The 17,698-nt window shown below is 42.3% G+C and overlaps 1 protein-coding gene across 1 annotated transcript in view; it reads right to left on the reverse strand.

The window, feature by feature from the left end:
• MTMR9 (myotubularin related protein 9) overlaps positions 1-16,725 on the reverse strand; it is a 31,227-nt gene extending 14,502 nt beyond the window's left edge. Inside the window, exons 1-6 of the mRNA XM_010967832.3 lie at positions 16,088-16,725; positions 9,403-9,511; positions 5,276-5,401; positions 3,063-3,236; positions 1,302-1,519; positions 319-480 (exon numbers count right to left, since the gene is read on the reverse strand). Of these exons, the coding sequence (XP_010966134.1) occupies positions 319-480; positions 1,302-1,519; positions 3,063-3,236; positions 5,276-5,401; positions 9,403-9,511; positions 16,088-16,269 (971 nt within the window). The 5' untranslated portion in view covers positions 16,270-16,725. The remainder of the gene's footprint in view (positions 1-318; positions 481-1,301; positions 1,520-3,062; positions 3,237-5,275; positions 5,402-9,402; positions 9,512-16,087) is intronic.
• Between the last annotated feature and the right edge of the window lie 973 nt (positions 16,726-17,698).

Raw genomic sequence — 17,698 nt, forward strand, 5'->3', positions numbered from 1 at the left:
GTAGATTCGTAACTTAAGGATCTTACAGGAAAAAAAAATCCTTTAGTACTTAAAAAAATCTGAGTCACTGAAGACAAGTATAGGTACACGGTTCACACTCATTCAACAAACATCACCAATTAATGCTAGACTCTAGGCACACAGTTCGCTGGTAACTGAACGGCACTGACCACGGTTCTGTGGTTGTTAGTAAAACGATGGGAACCAAAGACCTAGCGCAGGCACAGACTGTAACATAATACACAGACATAGGCCTGGACGGAAGCAAGGCCCAGCTGGCGTGAGCGCCCCGCCCCGGCACACTGAGATGCCCTCTACCTGTCTAGGCACTGAGCCACCAGGCAGGCGGTGGTCAGAATCTCCTTGATGTGAGTCAGCCAGTTGGAGGCCTCCAGTTTACTGAGCCACCGGTCCATGTTGTGTGTTTGGTCATTGCATGCTTCCACGAGTTTGACTAAGCTCTCCTGAAGAATGTGATACCTTTCAAAAATAAGAAAAAGTAGGGATAAAAAAAAAAGAAAAAGAAAACAGAGTATAGGATGAAGGAATAAACCAAACCAAAAACTCAGCCTTCAATATACCCAAGAGCAAAAGCAGTTCAAAATACTATAAAAATATTCACCTTGCTATATAGTAACTTCAGGGTTAAAGACCGAAAAACTAGTATTTTTAAATGACTGCAAAGAGGCTTAAAATGCCTGTGATGCTAAACTATTCCTCATCTGAACAGATTAAACCCAGAAACATGTGACTGGGGAGAAGGCCAGGGCACTGCATTTTGTGACAGGTCACAAGACAGCGCCACCGACATCTGCAAGGACACGTGCACGGTGAGCAGGGATGCTGAAGGCCAGCTCAGGACCCATCGTTTCATTAGCGCCAACTCTCATCCATCCACCAACAAGCCACTAACTGCAGGCATAAAGGAGAGATGACGTAGTTGGAGGAAACAAGGTGTGAAAATAAGTGAGAATGGGGGAAATTAAATCTGAGTCTTTTGACTTAGGAAAGTATAATCACCCGTAGCGCATCTTTTCAGTAAGTTTGGTGGCCTGCTGACTTTTAAGGAACGGGAGGACAGACTTCGTGGTGATGACATTTCAGAGCTAACTTAGAAAAAAATGCTATTTGATTAAAACTCATCTGTCAGCATCCACAATAATCTTATAAAACACAAAGACAGGATACACAGCCAATTTTGGACTCTAAGTTAATATGCAGGTTCGTTTGAAAACTTGTGATTTTTCACCCATTCTAATCAGCTTCACTAGGAGTCCACTGCCGTCTCCTGAATCTTTTACCTCTCAATGGACTTATGAATCCGCCTCCACTGGGGATAATGAGCTTCTTGCTCGAAGCCGCCTCCTTTGGCTCTGGCTTGCTGAGCTACGTTCAGAGGCCGGGTGTCGATGATGTAGCCCCGCTTTCCTGCTCTGAGGGTAGCATTTATCAGCTTCTCATCTTCTTTGCACCGTCTCCCATTTGTGCCAGTGAGTGGCTGACCACTTCGCATAATTACCTACAAGCACAATACAGTCTAAAATTTAGCAGTAGCTGTTTTCAAAGATTCTGAAAACAGAAATGAATTGGCTAGATTAACAGTATCTCAAAAAACTGTGTTACTTTGGAGAGGGGTTTGATCCTAAAACAAACAAAATATTTTTATACACTGACGACTGTTGATAATTGTAAAACAAAAATAAGACTTGCACTCTCACATGATTTTCCTCCTACTATCTCAGAATACTTTCACATAATAAATTATAATTTCTCTTTAAGACCAGTATTATAATTCATTTAATCAGTGAACTAATTATCCAGCAGATTTGGGCCTGTAATTAAGATAATAATAATGGCCTGTATGCCAGTAAACTTTTGCTTCAACTAGATAAACTTAGGGTTGGCAGGTTTTATTAAGAATTATAAAGAGAAAAGGCACCAATGGTAAAATAAAAAAAAGCTTATGCACTATTATTCTTGTTTTGGGAATCATTTTTACTATCTTGAGAGCTATCTATCTCTGAGTTATTCACCAGTGGCCCTCTTCCATGCAGTATTCCAGGACTTAACCGCCTGTCTCCAAATACCACCAACTATATATTTTGAAAGGTTTGCTTTTGAAACTTTTCTCAAAAACTCAATGTCTATTATACTGATCTCTTCCCCAGTGAATGGTTTAGTTATTTCAACCTCAGCCAATAATATAACTTAACTACCTTGAAGGTTAACATGAACAAGGAAGGTCACCCAGAGGATGACAATGGCTCTCAGGCTGCACTTACCATGTAAATGGACAGAACAGTGTATTTTATATCAGTTGTTAAAATGCTTTATGATGAACCTAGTAAAGAGAAACACTACTGAGCAAGCAGGATAGGTGACCTGAGTTTTAGAAATATTTTTATCCTTAAATATCTATGCTGGACTTACTACAAGAGGAAGAAGGAAAACAGAGGATAACTGTAACTTATCTCCTAATTTACTGCCGGATTCAAAACGAGAAGCAGAGTTTACTGACTGAGAGAAAATAAGAGGAGAGAAACAGATTTAGAAAAAAATTTAGGGAACGAACACACAGCAAGCACTTGCCTATTCAACTCCTGACTCCACGTTTACTTAGGTTGTGACGAGTGACATGTCACTCTTCACCCTTTTGAAAATTAAAACGTCTGCTCAATTTACTTTTCATAAGAAAATTTCGTGAGAATAATTAAAGTATAACGGCATTATTTTGGTCAGAGAAATTTATTTTTCTACCTACGAGTGATAGTTAAAGTGTCAAAGGAACATTAGTTCCCTTGGTCCTGAGTCCTGAGGATCTACCCAGCTGGGCTTTGCGAAGGTTAAGCAGCCTCAGGAGAAGAATCCAAAGTCAGACCCCGATCACAGAAAACACTCTACTTCTGATTCCCCAAAGTCTAAGTAAAAGGCAGTCCTGGCAGGAGAGACTTCTCCTTCACGTCAGGGAACAGGTACACAGGAAAGGGGAATGTGTCTAAGAAAAGAACCTCAGACCAGTTCTTTCTGTAGACCAAGCTGCTCAGTACTGCTTGTCCACTTACCATTCCGTTTTTTTTATGGTAATAGCTGAGAACTGGGAAGCGGCCTCCGTGTCGAAACGCAGCTACCTTCCGGAGAGCTTCGTCATCGATGGCTCTGGGCACGATGACAATTGGTGGGTAAGAGGGGCAGACAGCAAATTCCTTATTGACGTAGCTTAACCTCCATTCACTGGTCTGAAAAACACAAAATACTTCAAAGCTAAGCAAGCATCACAGTGTCACAAAATAACCTGAGAAATTTTAAAGGAACGAGCTTGGAGATCAACTTTCACACAGGAAGAAGCCATCTCTGGGGAACTAACAGAAGGATCCAGCACACACTTAAATCATCAGTGGAGCGCCATTCCTGAGGTCAGCTTTCTGCAGTGCTAGGTACCCTAGTTCCTAGAAAGTTCTTCCTCACACTGAGCAAAACTTGGTGCTCTGTTAACTTCCTCTATTGTTTTTTTTAACTGTGATTTCAGTTAAGTTCCCTATTTCATACAACATCCTTTGGAGCACATAAAAGACAGCAGTTTCTCCCTAGTCTTGTATTCTCCGAGATAAATATATTAAGTGTGTTTATGGGTATCAGGGCCAACATCATCTCATCATCCTTCTCTGGGCACCACTGGCTTTGTTAACGGCACTCTCCCTTAAAGCACAGCAACAGAAAGGCTAGCACTCCAGATAACGCTTAACTAGAACAGGGCAGAGCAGAGCCGCTACCTACGTCCAATCCCTTGCTCATTTCTGTTATTTAAAAAAGGAGGAAAATGTAGGATTGGTAACTTCTTCCTTAAAGCAACAGCAACTTAATACTAAGATTAATACTTATGAGCCAATGAAATAATTTCTAATTCAGTATACTAAGGACTAAAAGTATACAATATAAAACTATCCAATGACAACTTATTTCTAACATCAAAAATGAAAACTACTTGAGGGCTGTAAAAACCTTTGCACAGCAATCAACCAACCAATCAAATTATGTGCATGTAAATTTCGGTATGTTCCTGTAAATCAGAGTTGGCCTAACATACTGGCCATGGGTTGTAGCATCAGGAAGATAAACTGAAGCATGTTTGATATAGTGGAAGAGTATTTAAAAAAAAAAAAAACCTTTATAAAGGTACAATATCATATTTTTAGTTAAATTTTTTCACTGTTCAAAGTTATTTGTTGCTAATTTAAAAGACAGTTTTTAAAAGATTCTTTTTTTTATTTAATTTTATTTATTTATTTGGGGGAGTAATTAGGTTTATTTATTTGTTTCGAGGAGGTACTGGGAATTGAACCCAAGACCTTGTGTCACTTGAGCTATACCCTCCCCCACATTATTTTTTTTTAAAAGACATTATCTGTTTCCTGCTCACCCATGATCTAATTCCCTTTCCCAGAAATAACCATTTTCAACTCTTTTAGCTTTTTTTTGGGGGTGGGGTTCTACTATTAGGTTTTATTCATCAATTTCCTACTCTGGAGAATGCTGATTCTCCACTGACCTGCAGTGCCACCTCTGTCACATACAAGTTTCCACACGTGCGGGACTCTATTCTGTCCCACTGGTCGGGCTGCAGTACGTCGGTAGCTTTTAGAACAAGCTTGGTAGCTGGTAGGTTACCCCTCCTAGTCTCCTCCTCCCCACTTTTATTCTTTAAGAGAAACTTGGCTTCTCCTGGCCCTTCGCTCTTTCATGGAACTTCTATCAAACTCCATGTAAAGACTTGCTGGGGTTTCAATACGACGGCACTGACTTTACAGACTGATTTAGAGGCACTACGTCTTTATAATATTTACTCTCCTTGTCTATGAGCACAGGGACTTTTTAAAGTTCTCTTAATTTTTTCAATAAAGCTTAGAATTCAAGGGACATCTTGCATATCTTTTCTTAGATATACTCCTTGGAGCCTTATATTTTTATTGCATTTTAGTTGTATGTCTTTAAAATTGTGTTTGGTATAGAGAATGTCATTTTCAAAATTTAAACAAGTGACATTTGGAGCACACTCAGTCCGCTAGGAGAAAAGTCACTTAAGCGGCAGCACTGAGAACGAACGGTGCGAGCCTCTGAGGGGCAGAGGCTGCCGCGCTCACGGCCAGCAGCGCTTCCTCCAGGCTTGGGCACGTCAGCTGCACGTCATTCCCTGTGGAAAGGAAGTGACCGTTTTCACAAGAAGAGTTAGGTGCTGGGCTCCTTCTCATTACCCATAGTTCTCTCAGGAGGTACTCACAGCTGAAGAGTAGAGTTCAAACTCCTGCTCAGGGAGGAAGGAATGCCAGCCGTCTTCTATCACGTCAAACATGGGCCGGTAAAAGAAAGGATACATCAGAGTGATGGAGTCCAGGGTGGACAAGGCCTGGGGGAGAAAGGAGCACACCACAACTCGGAACACTTTCTAGCTGCCAAGCTGGTATTAAACAAACATGGCTCAATAATGATGGACACCCAATACATTTCTCTAACACTGTATTTCTCACTACTTCCTGTTATAGCCTATGGAGGCTAATTTCCATGCTTTCAGCATCTAACAAGCTATCTGGCACATAACACACTCAATTAGCATTTGCGAATGAATAAAAGAACAAAACCATCTGCACACTTATTCTAGGAGAAAAATGAAAGAAATCCTTGAAACCATTTATAATAAAGCCTAATAAAAAGGGCCAAATATTTCTGGGGATCAGAGAACAGGTTTTGGTTAGTCAGTAAGGTCTTGGCTCAAAATCCAGTTATTAACTATATAAACATAAGTAAATTATTTTAAATCACTATTTGTTAGCAATTATAAAAGAAGGGTGATACAGCTTAGTAGCCAAAGAGTCAGAATGGAGTCAAATTCCAGGTCCCAGTGCAACAGGAGTTAAGCAATGTAACCACTTCATGCCTAGATTCCTCAATTATAAAGTAGAGGAAACAACCATACTGACCTCATAGGGCTATTAAGAGCATGAAGAGAGAAAACGTAGGTAACAGGGCTAGAACAGTGCCTGGCACATAATAAACCTTAAAGTAATTCCATCAACGTTCATTTCCTCCCTTCCTAGAGCGGCGTGGCCAGCTGTCATCACATCTGTGTACGCTACACTGACCCATTCTCAAGCCAGGGCAATAACTCAATGTTCAAAATGAGCCTCTGTTCATCTGAAGCACTTGAATTCCGGGTGATACCAGGTAAAACTGACTAGATGGAAGTACAGACAGATGGAACATGGCAGTTTCATACTTCTGACAGAGGAGCTATAGGAAGCGTTTCTATGGCTGGGAAAAAGAGGGCACCAAAATCAATGAGCATAATGCAAACTGCAGTAATTATGGAGACACCTTCCTGGAGTGGGGACGGAGACTCACCATCAATACCCCCAAACCCTCAGGATAAAGCGACCTCCTTCTAGGTCACACAATGATCAGTCTTACAGAAGGATGGGCCCATGACTTATTAAAAATAGACCAGACATGTAGTTTAGCAGTTTAACAAAAACATCCCCATCCGAAGTTACTCTTCTGTCTGTCCGTAAATCGTGACATCTTCGCCACAAGGCTCATATAACAGAAAATAAGCAGCATGGCTGTGTAGTCCATTACTGACTTCTCCATCGTCTCTGGCTGCCAAACACACCAAACAGAGGCAGAAAGGCCAAGGCCTGCATCTGATCTAGGCCAGAGCTGTCACTGGGTAGCAGGGCCTGTATTTCATTTTATTTATTTAGTTTTTAAATTTTGTTGTATTTATTTATTTAAAAGATATTCTTTGCAATATTAAATTTTTTTGCAGCTTTACTGCAATATAAATTGACAAATAAAACTAAGAGATATCAAGTGTACAGTGTGATGATTTGATAGACACACACATTGTGAAAGGGTTTCCCCTACTGAGTGATTTGACACATCCATCACCTCACATATTTACCTTTTGTTGTTTATAAGAACATTTGAGTTCTACTCTTAGCAAATTTCAATTATATAATATAGTGTTATCAACTACAGTCCACGTAATAGGTTAGACCTTACTCATCTTGTACCTGAACATTTGTAACTTTTACCAGCCTCTCCATGTTTCACTCCCCTACCCACCCCCAGCCCCTGGTAACCACTTTTCTACTTCCTGTTTATATGAGTTTGACTATACATATATATATACACATACACACACACACACATATTCCACATACAAGTGATACCATGCAATATTTGTTTTTCTCTGTCTGGCTTATTTCACTTAGCATAATGTCCTCCAGTTTCATCCATGTTGCTGCAAATGGCAGGATTACTTCCTTTCTCAAGGCTGAATAATATTCCATGGTGAATACATACCGTTTTCTGTACCCATTCATCTGATGACAGACACTCAGGTTGTTTCCATACCTTGGCTATTATGAATAAGGCTGCTATGAACATGGGAGTACAGATACCTCTTTAAGACAATCATCGTAGTTCCTTTGGATATATACCTAGAAGTGGGACTGCTGGATCACATGGTGGTTCTATTTCTAATTTCTTGAGGAACCGCCATACTGAACTTCCATACTGGTTTCCATAGCGGTTGGTACAAACATTATTTTAAATGTAAGTCAGTAACCTTTCTGGCAGGCAGTAAGCACTCAGACTTGGACTTGTCATGATTGCACTTTCACGTCACTGGAGACAGAACCTTTCCTTTAAAAACATTAATGCTGAAAGAACTGAAATCATCACAACCCCAAAAGGCAACTGAAACTACACGGGGAAAAGGCCCATCAGACTTCCTGCTGTAATTCAGGAAACAGCACTTGCCAGCTATCCTTTCAATGGGACTCTGTCTGTGGCAGCAGAATGCACTTGGGCAAATGGGCCCTTGATAACAAAGAAAAGCTTAACTGTGCTACATAAGAAATTCACTTTTTACTCCTAAATTATGTCAAGATGTATAGAAGAAGGGAGGGAAATTGGGTGCCAGGGAAAGGCTAGAGGCCAAGTTCACTATGTGCATTTACTATGCTGTAAAATCAATCAATAGAGAATCACTTTCTGAGGTCAAAGTATGAGAATGGCTCAGAATTTATGGCTTCTTTTCAGCCATGAGAACTTCTGCACAATCAGCCAGTTTCCACAGAGCTTTAGGAAACATGTACGGCTAAGTAAACGACTGATCAGTGTCTGATGCTAAGTAAATACAAGCACACAGTGGGGTAACAGGCTTTGCCCTGTTTCCTCACCAGAGGCAACTTTACTAACACTCGCTGATCAGCTATCTCACAAGTTGGAAAAGGGCTAAGGAAAAAAAGAGATGGGTCAGTGAAAGTCCAACCCCACAACTGAAAAAAAACACATGCTCAGCCGCAGTGGGTGAGCAGCATTCCCCCGCCCAAAGAGCAGGACGGCGCTTCCTTTTTACAGCCTAGAAGCCACAGGGTATTTCTCACTCACGCCAGCGGATCCAGCCAGATCAACATTACCGTGTTATTCCCAAATGATGAATATGTAAGACCAACAGTTCAGCTCATCTTCTCATTTCTTTAAGGAAAATTTAGGAAAGGAAGAAAAATGCTATATGCCATTTTCTCAGTGCCACGACAGTTGTTTCTCTATTTCTCTACTTTTGTTTAAAAGCCACATGAAATCCTACTTACAGACTTAAGCCTCTCTGCCGCCCTTTAATAATTAAGCCGATAGCATTTATTCTGGATACAAAGCCAGATTTGTCACTCAAAGACAGAAGAAAAAAAAAAAACCAGTGTGTCTCTATAATTATCTAGAAAATACCGTAAACACAAAGTTAATTGCTATAATTTAGTGGCAGTGATTTAAAATAAGGCAATTCAAAATCTGAGCATGTACCAAAATGGTTAGAATGGGAAAGAAAATAGTGTGAGCTCTTCAATTGAAACATTAAATTATCCAGATACAATTTCTATTATTTGCAATCTGAACAGACATTCAATATTGTTTATGTAAATGTAAACAAACACATCCTGTCTTAAGCAAACCTGATATATGGAAATTCAGATTAAGTAAGAACAAACATAAGACTACAATCACTGGTGATAATTACTTACTTTACAAAAGAAATGTTTTTTAAAAGTCTCACCATTTACGTACACACGATAGAATATTATTCAGCCTTAAAAGGCAAGGAAATCCTGTCACATGCTACAACGTAGATGAACCTGGAAGAATAAGGAACACTAGAAACTGCCACAAGTCAATAAAATCCTATAAAAACACCTTAGGGTGAGACCTTTCCTTCCAGTCTTCAGTATCTGAGTCGTAGAACATGATCAGATAACTAACAAAGAAACGCAAGAGCTATTTTGAATCAGAATATAAGGTTCTTTCTTATGATTCTTTGTTTTCATTAAATTTTTCTTCCAAAATACTTACCTCAATAGAACTAGCTATATTCAAACATTCCTCCATTCCAGGAATATCCAACTGAATAATTCGAAAATCTTTACATTTTATGATGATGGTACCCAGTGGTCCCACAAACCTATTAAAAAAAATTACAAATTACGCTTAGGAACATATATACTCCCAGCTCAAAGTATACGATTATTTCTTCAAAACCAGAAGGTTAGTTGCGATCCCCATCTACCCAGGCAGACCTCGTTTTACTGCACTTGGTCGAGCTTCATAGATACTGTGCTTTTACAGACTGAACGTTTGTGGCAGCCCTAAGTCCAACTATTGGTGCCATCTTTCCAATAGCATTTGCTCATTTCATCTCTTTGCGTAATATTTTGGAAAGTCCTGCAATATTTCAAACTTGTTATGGTGATCTGAGATTGATCATCTTTAATGTTACTGTTGTAATTGTTTTGGGGGACCAGTAACTAGGCCCATATAAGACAGCAAACTTAATTGATAAATGTGTGTGTTCTGACTGCTCCATCAATTGGCCGTTTCTCCATTTCTCTCCCTCTCCTCAGGTCTCCCTACTCCCTTGGACAGAATATTTAAATTAAGCCAATTAATAACTGTAAGTGAAAAGAAGGGTCACATATCTCACTTTAAAATCAAAAGCTAGAAATGATTCAGCTTGGTGATATGTCAGAAACTGAGATTGGCCAAAAATTAGCCTTCTTATGCCAAATAGTTAGCAAGTTGTGAATGCAAAGGAAAAGTTCTTAAAGGAAATTAAAAGTGCCCCTCCAGTGAACACATGAATGGTAAGAAACCAAAACCCCCTCACTGCTGACATGAATAAAGTTTCAGTGGTCTGGATAGAAAACCAACTAGCTACAACGTTCCCTTAAGTCAAGCCTGATCCAGAACAAGGTCCTCACTCTCTCTTAATTCTCTGAAGGCAGAGAGGTAAGAAAGCTATGAAGGAAAAGTCTGAAGCCAGCAGAAGTTGGTTCGTGAGATTTAAGGGAAGAGGCCAACTCCGTAACATAAAAGTGCAAGGTGAAGTACGAAGTGGTGACGCAGAAGCTGAGCCACCCAGGAGATCCAGCTAAGAGAGTTAATTAATGAAAGTGGCAACACTAAACAACAGATTCCCAATATAGACAAAACAGCCTTACATTGGAAGAACGTGCCATCTAGGGCTTCTCGTAGCTAGAGAGAGAAGTCAATGCCTGCTGCAAAGATTCTAAGGACAGTCAGACTCTCTTGTTAGGGGCCAATGTAGTTAGTGACTTAAAGTTGAAGCCAATGCTCATTTACCATTCCCAAAGTTCCAGGGCCCTTAAGAATGATGCTAAATTTACTCCGCCTGTGCTCCATAAATGGAACAACAAAGCCTGGATGGCAGCACATCTGTGTACAACAAGGTTTACTGAATATTTTAAGCTCACCATTGAGACCTGTTGCTCAAAAGAAGATTCTTTTCAAAATATTACTGCTCACTGACAATGCACCTGGTCACCCATTATCTGATGGAGACATACAATGAGATTAATGTTGTTTTTATGCCTTTTAACACAATGTCCATTCTGCAGACCATGGATCAGGGGTAATTTTGATTTTTAAGTCTTATTACTTAAGAAATACATTTCATAAGGGTATAGCTGCCACATACAGTGATTCTTCTGATGGAACTGGGCAAAGTAAATTGAAAACTTTCTGGAAAAGATTCACCATTCTAGATGCCATCAAGATTATTTGGGATTCATGGGAAGAGGTCAAAATATTAACATTAACAGGAGTTTGGAAGAACAACCCTCATGGATGACACTGAGGGGTTCAAGCATTTGGTGGAGGAAGTCACTGCAGGTGTGGAGGAAACAGCAAGAGAACAAGAATTAGTGGGGGAGCCTGAAGATGTGAATGAACTGCTGCCGTCTCAAGATAAAATTTTGATGGGTAAGGAGTTGAGCAAAGAAAGTATTTTCTTCAAACGGAATCTACTCCTGGTGAAGATGCTGTGAAGATTGTTGAAATGACAACAAAGCATTTAGAATATTACACAAACTTAGTTGATAAAGCAGCAGCAGGCTTTGAGAAGACTGACTCTGATTTTGAAAAAAGTTCTACTGTGGGAAAAAATGACTCCAATCTATATAAGAACTAATAAATTGTACGTCTTCACATTTTTAAACATTTGCTCTCTGAAAGACACAGTTAAAGAGAATGAAAAGACAAGCCACAGACAGAGAGAAAACACTTGAAAATCTTTCATTTGATAAAGGATTTGTATCAGAACATACTTTAAAAAAAAAACAACCCTCAAAACTCAGGGAAGATTCTGTAACATGGTGCAGCGGGAAACAACAGAAATCTGTCTTCTACCTAGACAACCACTGCACTGGCAGACTCTCTTTGATGCAACTGTTTTGGAACTCTGATGTCTATTAAGGGCTTGGGAAAGACTTGGATGATAAACTGCAGTTAATTTTGGATAAATTGAGCTTTTAGCAAAATAGTCGCCACCCATCCCCCACCCCCAGCAGTGTGGCAGACAGCTGTGCACATGTTCCTGGAGCAGCTTGCACCAGCTTGCACACGGCTTATTTGAGCCAGGGTGGGCAAAAAGGACCCTGTCCTGCAAATATCAGGGATCTGTGCTGTGAACGTAGACTGCTGCTTCTGATCACAGAGGTGCGAAGAGGCAGGAAGCTATTGTTTCCATTCTTACTACACTTGAAACAAAGGCAGAACCCAAACGAATTAAAGACCTAAAAACGAAGGGTAAAGCTGTAAAGCTAATATGGAAGAAAATGTAGGAGAATGTCCTGGTAATCCTGGGATAAGGAAAGACTTCTTAAGTAAGACTTAAAAAGCACAAACCATAAAGAATTGATGAATTCTGCATTAAAATTAAGGACTTCTGTTCAACAAAGGGCACCACACTAAAGTTAGTAAGCGGCTGAGAAATAAGAAGATATCTGCAATGTCTAACTGAAGAATTAAAACCTAAAGAGTATAAAAGGAACTGTGCAAATCAACACAAGAAAGACAACAAATCTAGTTTTTAAAAATGGGCCAAGGCAAAAAACATTTTAATGATTTGCTAAGAAGTATATTAAGAGATACTTAAACCCCCTGCTAATTAGAGAAATACAAATTCAAATAGAGATACTATTTCATAATCATCAGATTGGCAAAAATTAGAAGGACAATAATACCAAATGCTGGTAAGAATGTGGTGGAAATAAGGACCACGGTGGGAGGGCAAAGGGGAAGAGCCATTTTGGAGAGCCATCTGGCAGGACTTCGGGATGTGAACCATACGTCTGCTTTCTAGTTCAGTCTCATCCCAGACACAGTCTCAGAAAAACTCTTGCACAAGACTGTAATGGGACCTGAATGAGTCTGTTTACCAAAGTCATTTGTGACTGCAGGAGCTGGAAAAGGGTCAGATAAGTAAACTGTCATAGGCACTTCGGAATTCTGTGCTGCAGTCAGAAGCAGTGAAATAACAGGTGTACATACAGCAACATGAAGAGATCTTGGGAAAAAAGAGCACTGAGTTAAAACGTTGAGAAACAGACAAGATCTACAACATGATCCAACTCAGGTGAATGAAACTCACTCACCCACATGCAACGGCGCTGTCCGCTTTACAGGGATACACACATCCCTGAGGACAGGCAGCAGCACTCAGCACAGCTGTCTGTGGGGACTGAGGACAAAGTGGAAAATGGGAGTGAAAACTAGGGCTGAAAAAGAATAAAATAAAAAACCGAGGAAACCTGGTAATGGATCAGCCATTAAAGTGATGAGTCATTAACTGAGCAGGACTAACTCAACTTTCTACCATAAAAAGAAAAAAATGAACAATTGTAAAATTTGTGTACCCTTGTCTGCTGAAAAGATCAAATAAAATTTCGTGTGCTGCGTACACGAAAGTATTCTACAAGCTTGTAAAACCTTATTCAAGTACAAGTTACTAGAAGATACGAGGGGGCTGCAACAGAAGCGAGGCTCAGGGAGGTACCGCAGCCCACCCAAGGGCACCGGACTAAGAGGCAGCGCCCAAGGACTCCTTGCTAGTCCTGCTCTCCCTCTCACAACCCACTCACAGCTCCCCAGCAGGGCGTGGGGCTCAGCCTTCAAAATCCCTCCCAAAGCTGATGGCTGCTGACCGCCCTGCTACTGCTGCCACTCCCAGCCGCCATCACCTTTTGCCCCTAACTGGGCCTGCTGTTTCCACTCTTGCTCTTCCACAATCCATCTTCTACCAGCGACCAGAATCATCTTCTAATAGTCTATCGACTGCTACTTCCTTGCTTTCAACTCTCCAAGGCTTCCCATGAAAACCATCACAATGGCGCGTAAAGCGCTAACGACCTGGCCCCTGCTCATCCCTCCAGCCGCAGTCTCCCCTCCCCCTAGCCTCTCCCCGGTGCTCATCGCCCTCCTGCCACCCGGCCTCTTTGTTCCTCCTCGTGCATGCCAGGCATGCTCCTGCCTCAGGTCTCTGTGCTCGGGGTCCCTCTGGCTGGGAAGCTCCTTCCTCTGATGCTCACATTGCAGGCTTCCTCCCTTCATTCACATGCCACTCATTCAAATGGCACTTGGCTTCTCTGATGTTCTTTCTAAACATGCTGCCTCCTGGCATTCTCAATCCTTGCATCTTCCCTTATCTTCCTTCCTGGCACTTATTACCTGCCATCGTTATACATTTGTTAGTTGATTTATTTGAATGCCCAAGTCCTCCACTAGTACATAAGCTCCTCGCCTGTCTTCATCATCATGGGATCTGCTTGGCCCAGACAGTGCTCAGCACATAGAAGACACACAGAAGTAACTTTTTTTTAAAGCAACGGTGAAAAAAGCTCTGATCTGACCACCTAGCTCACACTCTTTCCATTACATCATGCTGCTTCCCAGGAAAATGCTAAACGTGCACAGTTTGTCATTTCTCCCCTAACAGATTAAAATGTCTTTGTCTTACATACTTTTTTAAGCTTTACCAGGCCCAGCATGTAGTAAATGCAAGGTAAATATGATGAAATGAGAGAGTGAAAAGCAACCACAGAGGTAAAGAAGAAAGAAAAGAGCTGATGGCATGCAGTTTGTATTCTACGGCACCACTGACCACTCAGGGGTCATCTTTTTCTGCCCCATGTGCCCATCTGCCCAAGACACAGGAGATAAAAATTAACCAAATTTGAGTCCTGGATTCAAGGAGCTACCATATATGGAACTATCAAAACACAAATTTTAATATATACCTTTGAAAGAGATATAATTAAAGAGCTATCAGATTTCAAGGTGAGGGAATTACTTCTAGTTGTGGGATGAACAGAAGAACCTGTGAGAAGAGGCGGCATTTGAAATGGCTAAACTGAATACTGAAAGGTGAGTAACAGTTGGATGATAGCCTATAAACCTCCAGGAAGAGCTGTATTTTATTCATCTTGGTGTCCTTAATGCCCCAGAAAATGTCTGAAACATAATGACATTCAATAAATGTTCAATCAACTTGGGAGAAGCAAGCATTCTAGGCAGAAGGAAGAGCGTCAGTAAAACACAGACACGAGAGGATGCAGGGTATGGATGAACCGAAACTGTGGGGACTGGTTGGTAAAAAGGGTTCATGAAAGGGAATGGCAAGAGCTCAGGAGGGAAAAGCAGGTTTGCAGCAGAACAAGGAGAGCCATGCCTGACGGACTAGCGGGGTTAGACTGCTGCGCAGGCCAGGAGAGAACACTGAACACTTTCACGCAGGAGCAGGTGATCTGAGGAGTCTAGGGAAAATAAACCCATCTCCACTTCACCCATATTGTTTAGCTTCTGCTATTAGAAATAATTTTCATTTAAGGCATAACTTCTCTAGGGATCTTAATATCTAAATTCTCCTGAGGGGTAACAGAAAAGGCTCTTGTCATTCATTTATACTTTAGTGTAAGTTGGACAACAGTTTACCTCCTTCTGGCTAGAGTAAGTACTGGGGAAATGGTAATTTTGACTGCAGATGAAAGATAACTTTTTGACTCTGAGACACTGCTCTGGAAAGACAAAGTCTGGGGTGTAAAAAAAGAGGTTAATTAATTAAATACTGTTTAAGAACAAACTCTGTTCTTTCCAAAAGCACAACAGAATAAGGATAAATAAAAGACATTATAGTCTCCCATAATGAAAGTCTTAAATTGACGACCCGGAAGGTAAGAAATTAGGAGAAATATGATCAGCTGAGCATTTCTGAGAGGGGGGGAAAGGTTTTGTGGAATTTGACACTATATGCTGAATTCTTTGCGTTTTCCTCGAAAGTAGCAAGTAAAGATTTTACCAAAATCACATTCCATCACGACTTCATGAACCATGATGGACAAGTAATATTCAAGAAATATGATGATGCAATTTAAAATTTAAAAAGAAAATTAAAAAGAAAACGTTGCAAATCCACCCAAATGGTGTTATGTACCAAAAATGATGATCACGGTAACAACCACGTGATAAGCCTGGAAATTCCAGCCAGATTGAATGGAACCCAGGTGTCTCATATGGACGGTTCTCTTGCTTTCTTAAACTCAAATCCCACATCTAGGCCAGAGGGGCTCGTTCTGCTGGCTGGCTGGGCGATGGGACGCAAGGAAAACACGGGGATGAGTCCCCGCAGAAGTCCACCTAAGGACCCTAGGTCCCCTGCGGGATAGGAGGTGGAAGGGGCACTCACCGTTTGTCGATGGCATCGATGTTTGAATGGAGGAGCCATAGCTCCTCCGTGTTGTCCTGCCGGGAGGACAGGATCAGGTGGTGGCCAGTCAGACACAAGGTCCCCTCGACGGCGGGGTAGAAAGGCCGGTGCAGCACCACATTGTCCACCCGCGGGGTCTTAATCAGCTCCGCAAACTCCATGTTCTCCAGCGGCCGGAGGCAGGGGACTGCCGAGCCCCGGAGGTACGAGACGGTCAGACCGCCGCAGGGCTGAAGGGAATGACCCGGCGCTGGGCAGGCCGGAGGGGCGGGGACCCGGGCGGGACGGCGGCGCCCCGCCCCAGGCTGGGGTGGGCGCGGCGAGGCGTGTGGCCACCCTCACCGACCGCGGGAAGACCAGGGCTCGGCCCGGGCTGGGCCAGGCCGGGCGTCACTGCCGCACCACTCGGTCCTCCCAGGCCCAAGATTCGGGCAGCGGGGACGCTCTGCGACAGGCCCAGCAGCCGCAGCCGCAGCCGCCACCTGGGACCCGTCCTCGGGTGGGCAGGCTGAAGGTAGGAGGAGGCCGCCCTAAGGCCACTTTCCAAGTCCGAGATGCTAAGGACTCCTGGCGGAAGTAGCTGCTCGCAGCCAGAGCCTGAGCATCTCCGGGCGGAAGCGGCGAGCTCCAAACTCGGAAGACAGGGAAGTCCGACCGGAAGTCAGTCCCCGCTAGGTCCGATGAGAATGCCCCCGGAAACACAGCCGGAACGGAAGATTTGTGTTCCTACAAGGAAAAAAAGCTCTTCTTTGCCTGCACGCCCCTGCCTCACCCGCAACCCCTACAAATATTCCTTATGAGAAAAGGCTGGGGAAGGAGGGACGACGCAAAAAGTCCCTGACCTCCCTCCCTCCGCCTGAGCAGTAATCCCTCCAGTAATGCCTCTGCAGAGCCTGGGGCTGCCGTAAATTGCAGCGATTTTCACCCGTTCACCGTGAAGAGATGGCAAGTGGGATCGAATCGGTGACAGTGACCCCGGAGAAGCGCCAGGTGTAAGGGAGGGAGGGGCCTGGCCGGACGCCGCAGACTCCCGGAGAGAGCCGCGCCCAGGTGCTGTGACCTTGAGCAAGAGAGGAAAAGCATTACAAACTCCTGTGAGAGGGAGTCGAATAAGTAGAAATACATACATTGCACAGAAGAGGAAGTGATTAATCCTACTATGCAGAAGCTCAAGTGACTTGATGTAACAGATAATCTGTAGCGAAACTGACTTCAGTCTAGGTCTATGAAATCCAAGGCACTGAGCACTGTTCACCACACAGCCTCCCAATTAAATACAATACAACTGAACTACTTCCAGACACCTACATTGTGCCAGAAATTTACTCATAATTTCTTTGGTGCCTCCCTCCTCTTTTAAACTGACATTTTCATACTAAAATAGAAAATTAGAGGCGAAATATGCAAGAGCTAAAGCCCTGATCTACTGTCACTTCATTAACCTTTGAAATCTTCACCATCTGTTACCTAAGAACAGCGAGTTGGCTTAAGTCTCACAGCAGAGACAAAATAAATTGCCTCAGATCTCATCAGACCATCCAACACGTGTCCTGCTTCTGTCCTTGCCCTTCCTAAAATGTTCTCTTCTTA

This window comes from Camelus bactrianus, chromosome 31, assembly GCF_048773025.1.
Source record: "Camelus bactrianus isolate YW-2024 breed Bactrian camel chromosome 31, ASM4877302v1, whole genome shotgun sequence".
Classification (NCBI taxonomy): domain Eukaryota; kingdom Metazoa; phylum Chordata; class Mammalia; order Artiodactyla; family Camelidae; genus Camelus; species Camelus bactrianus.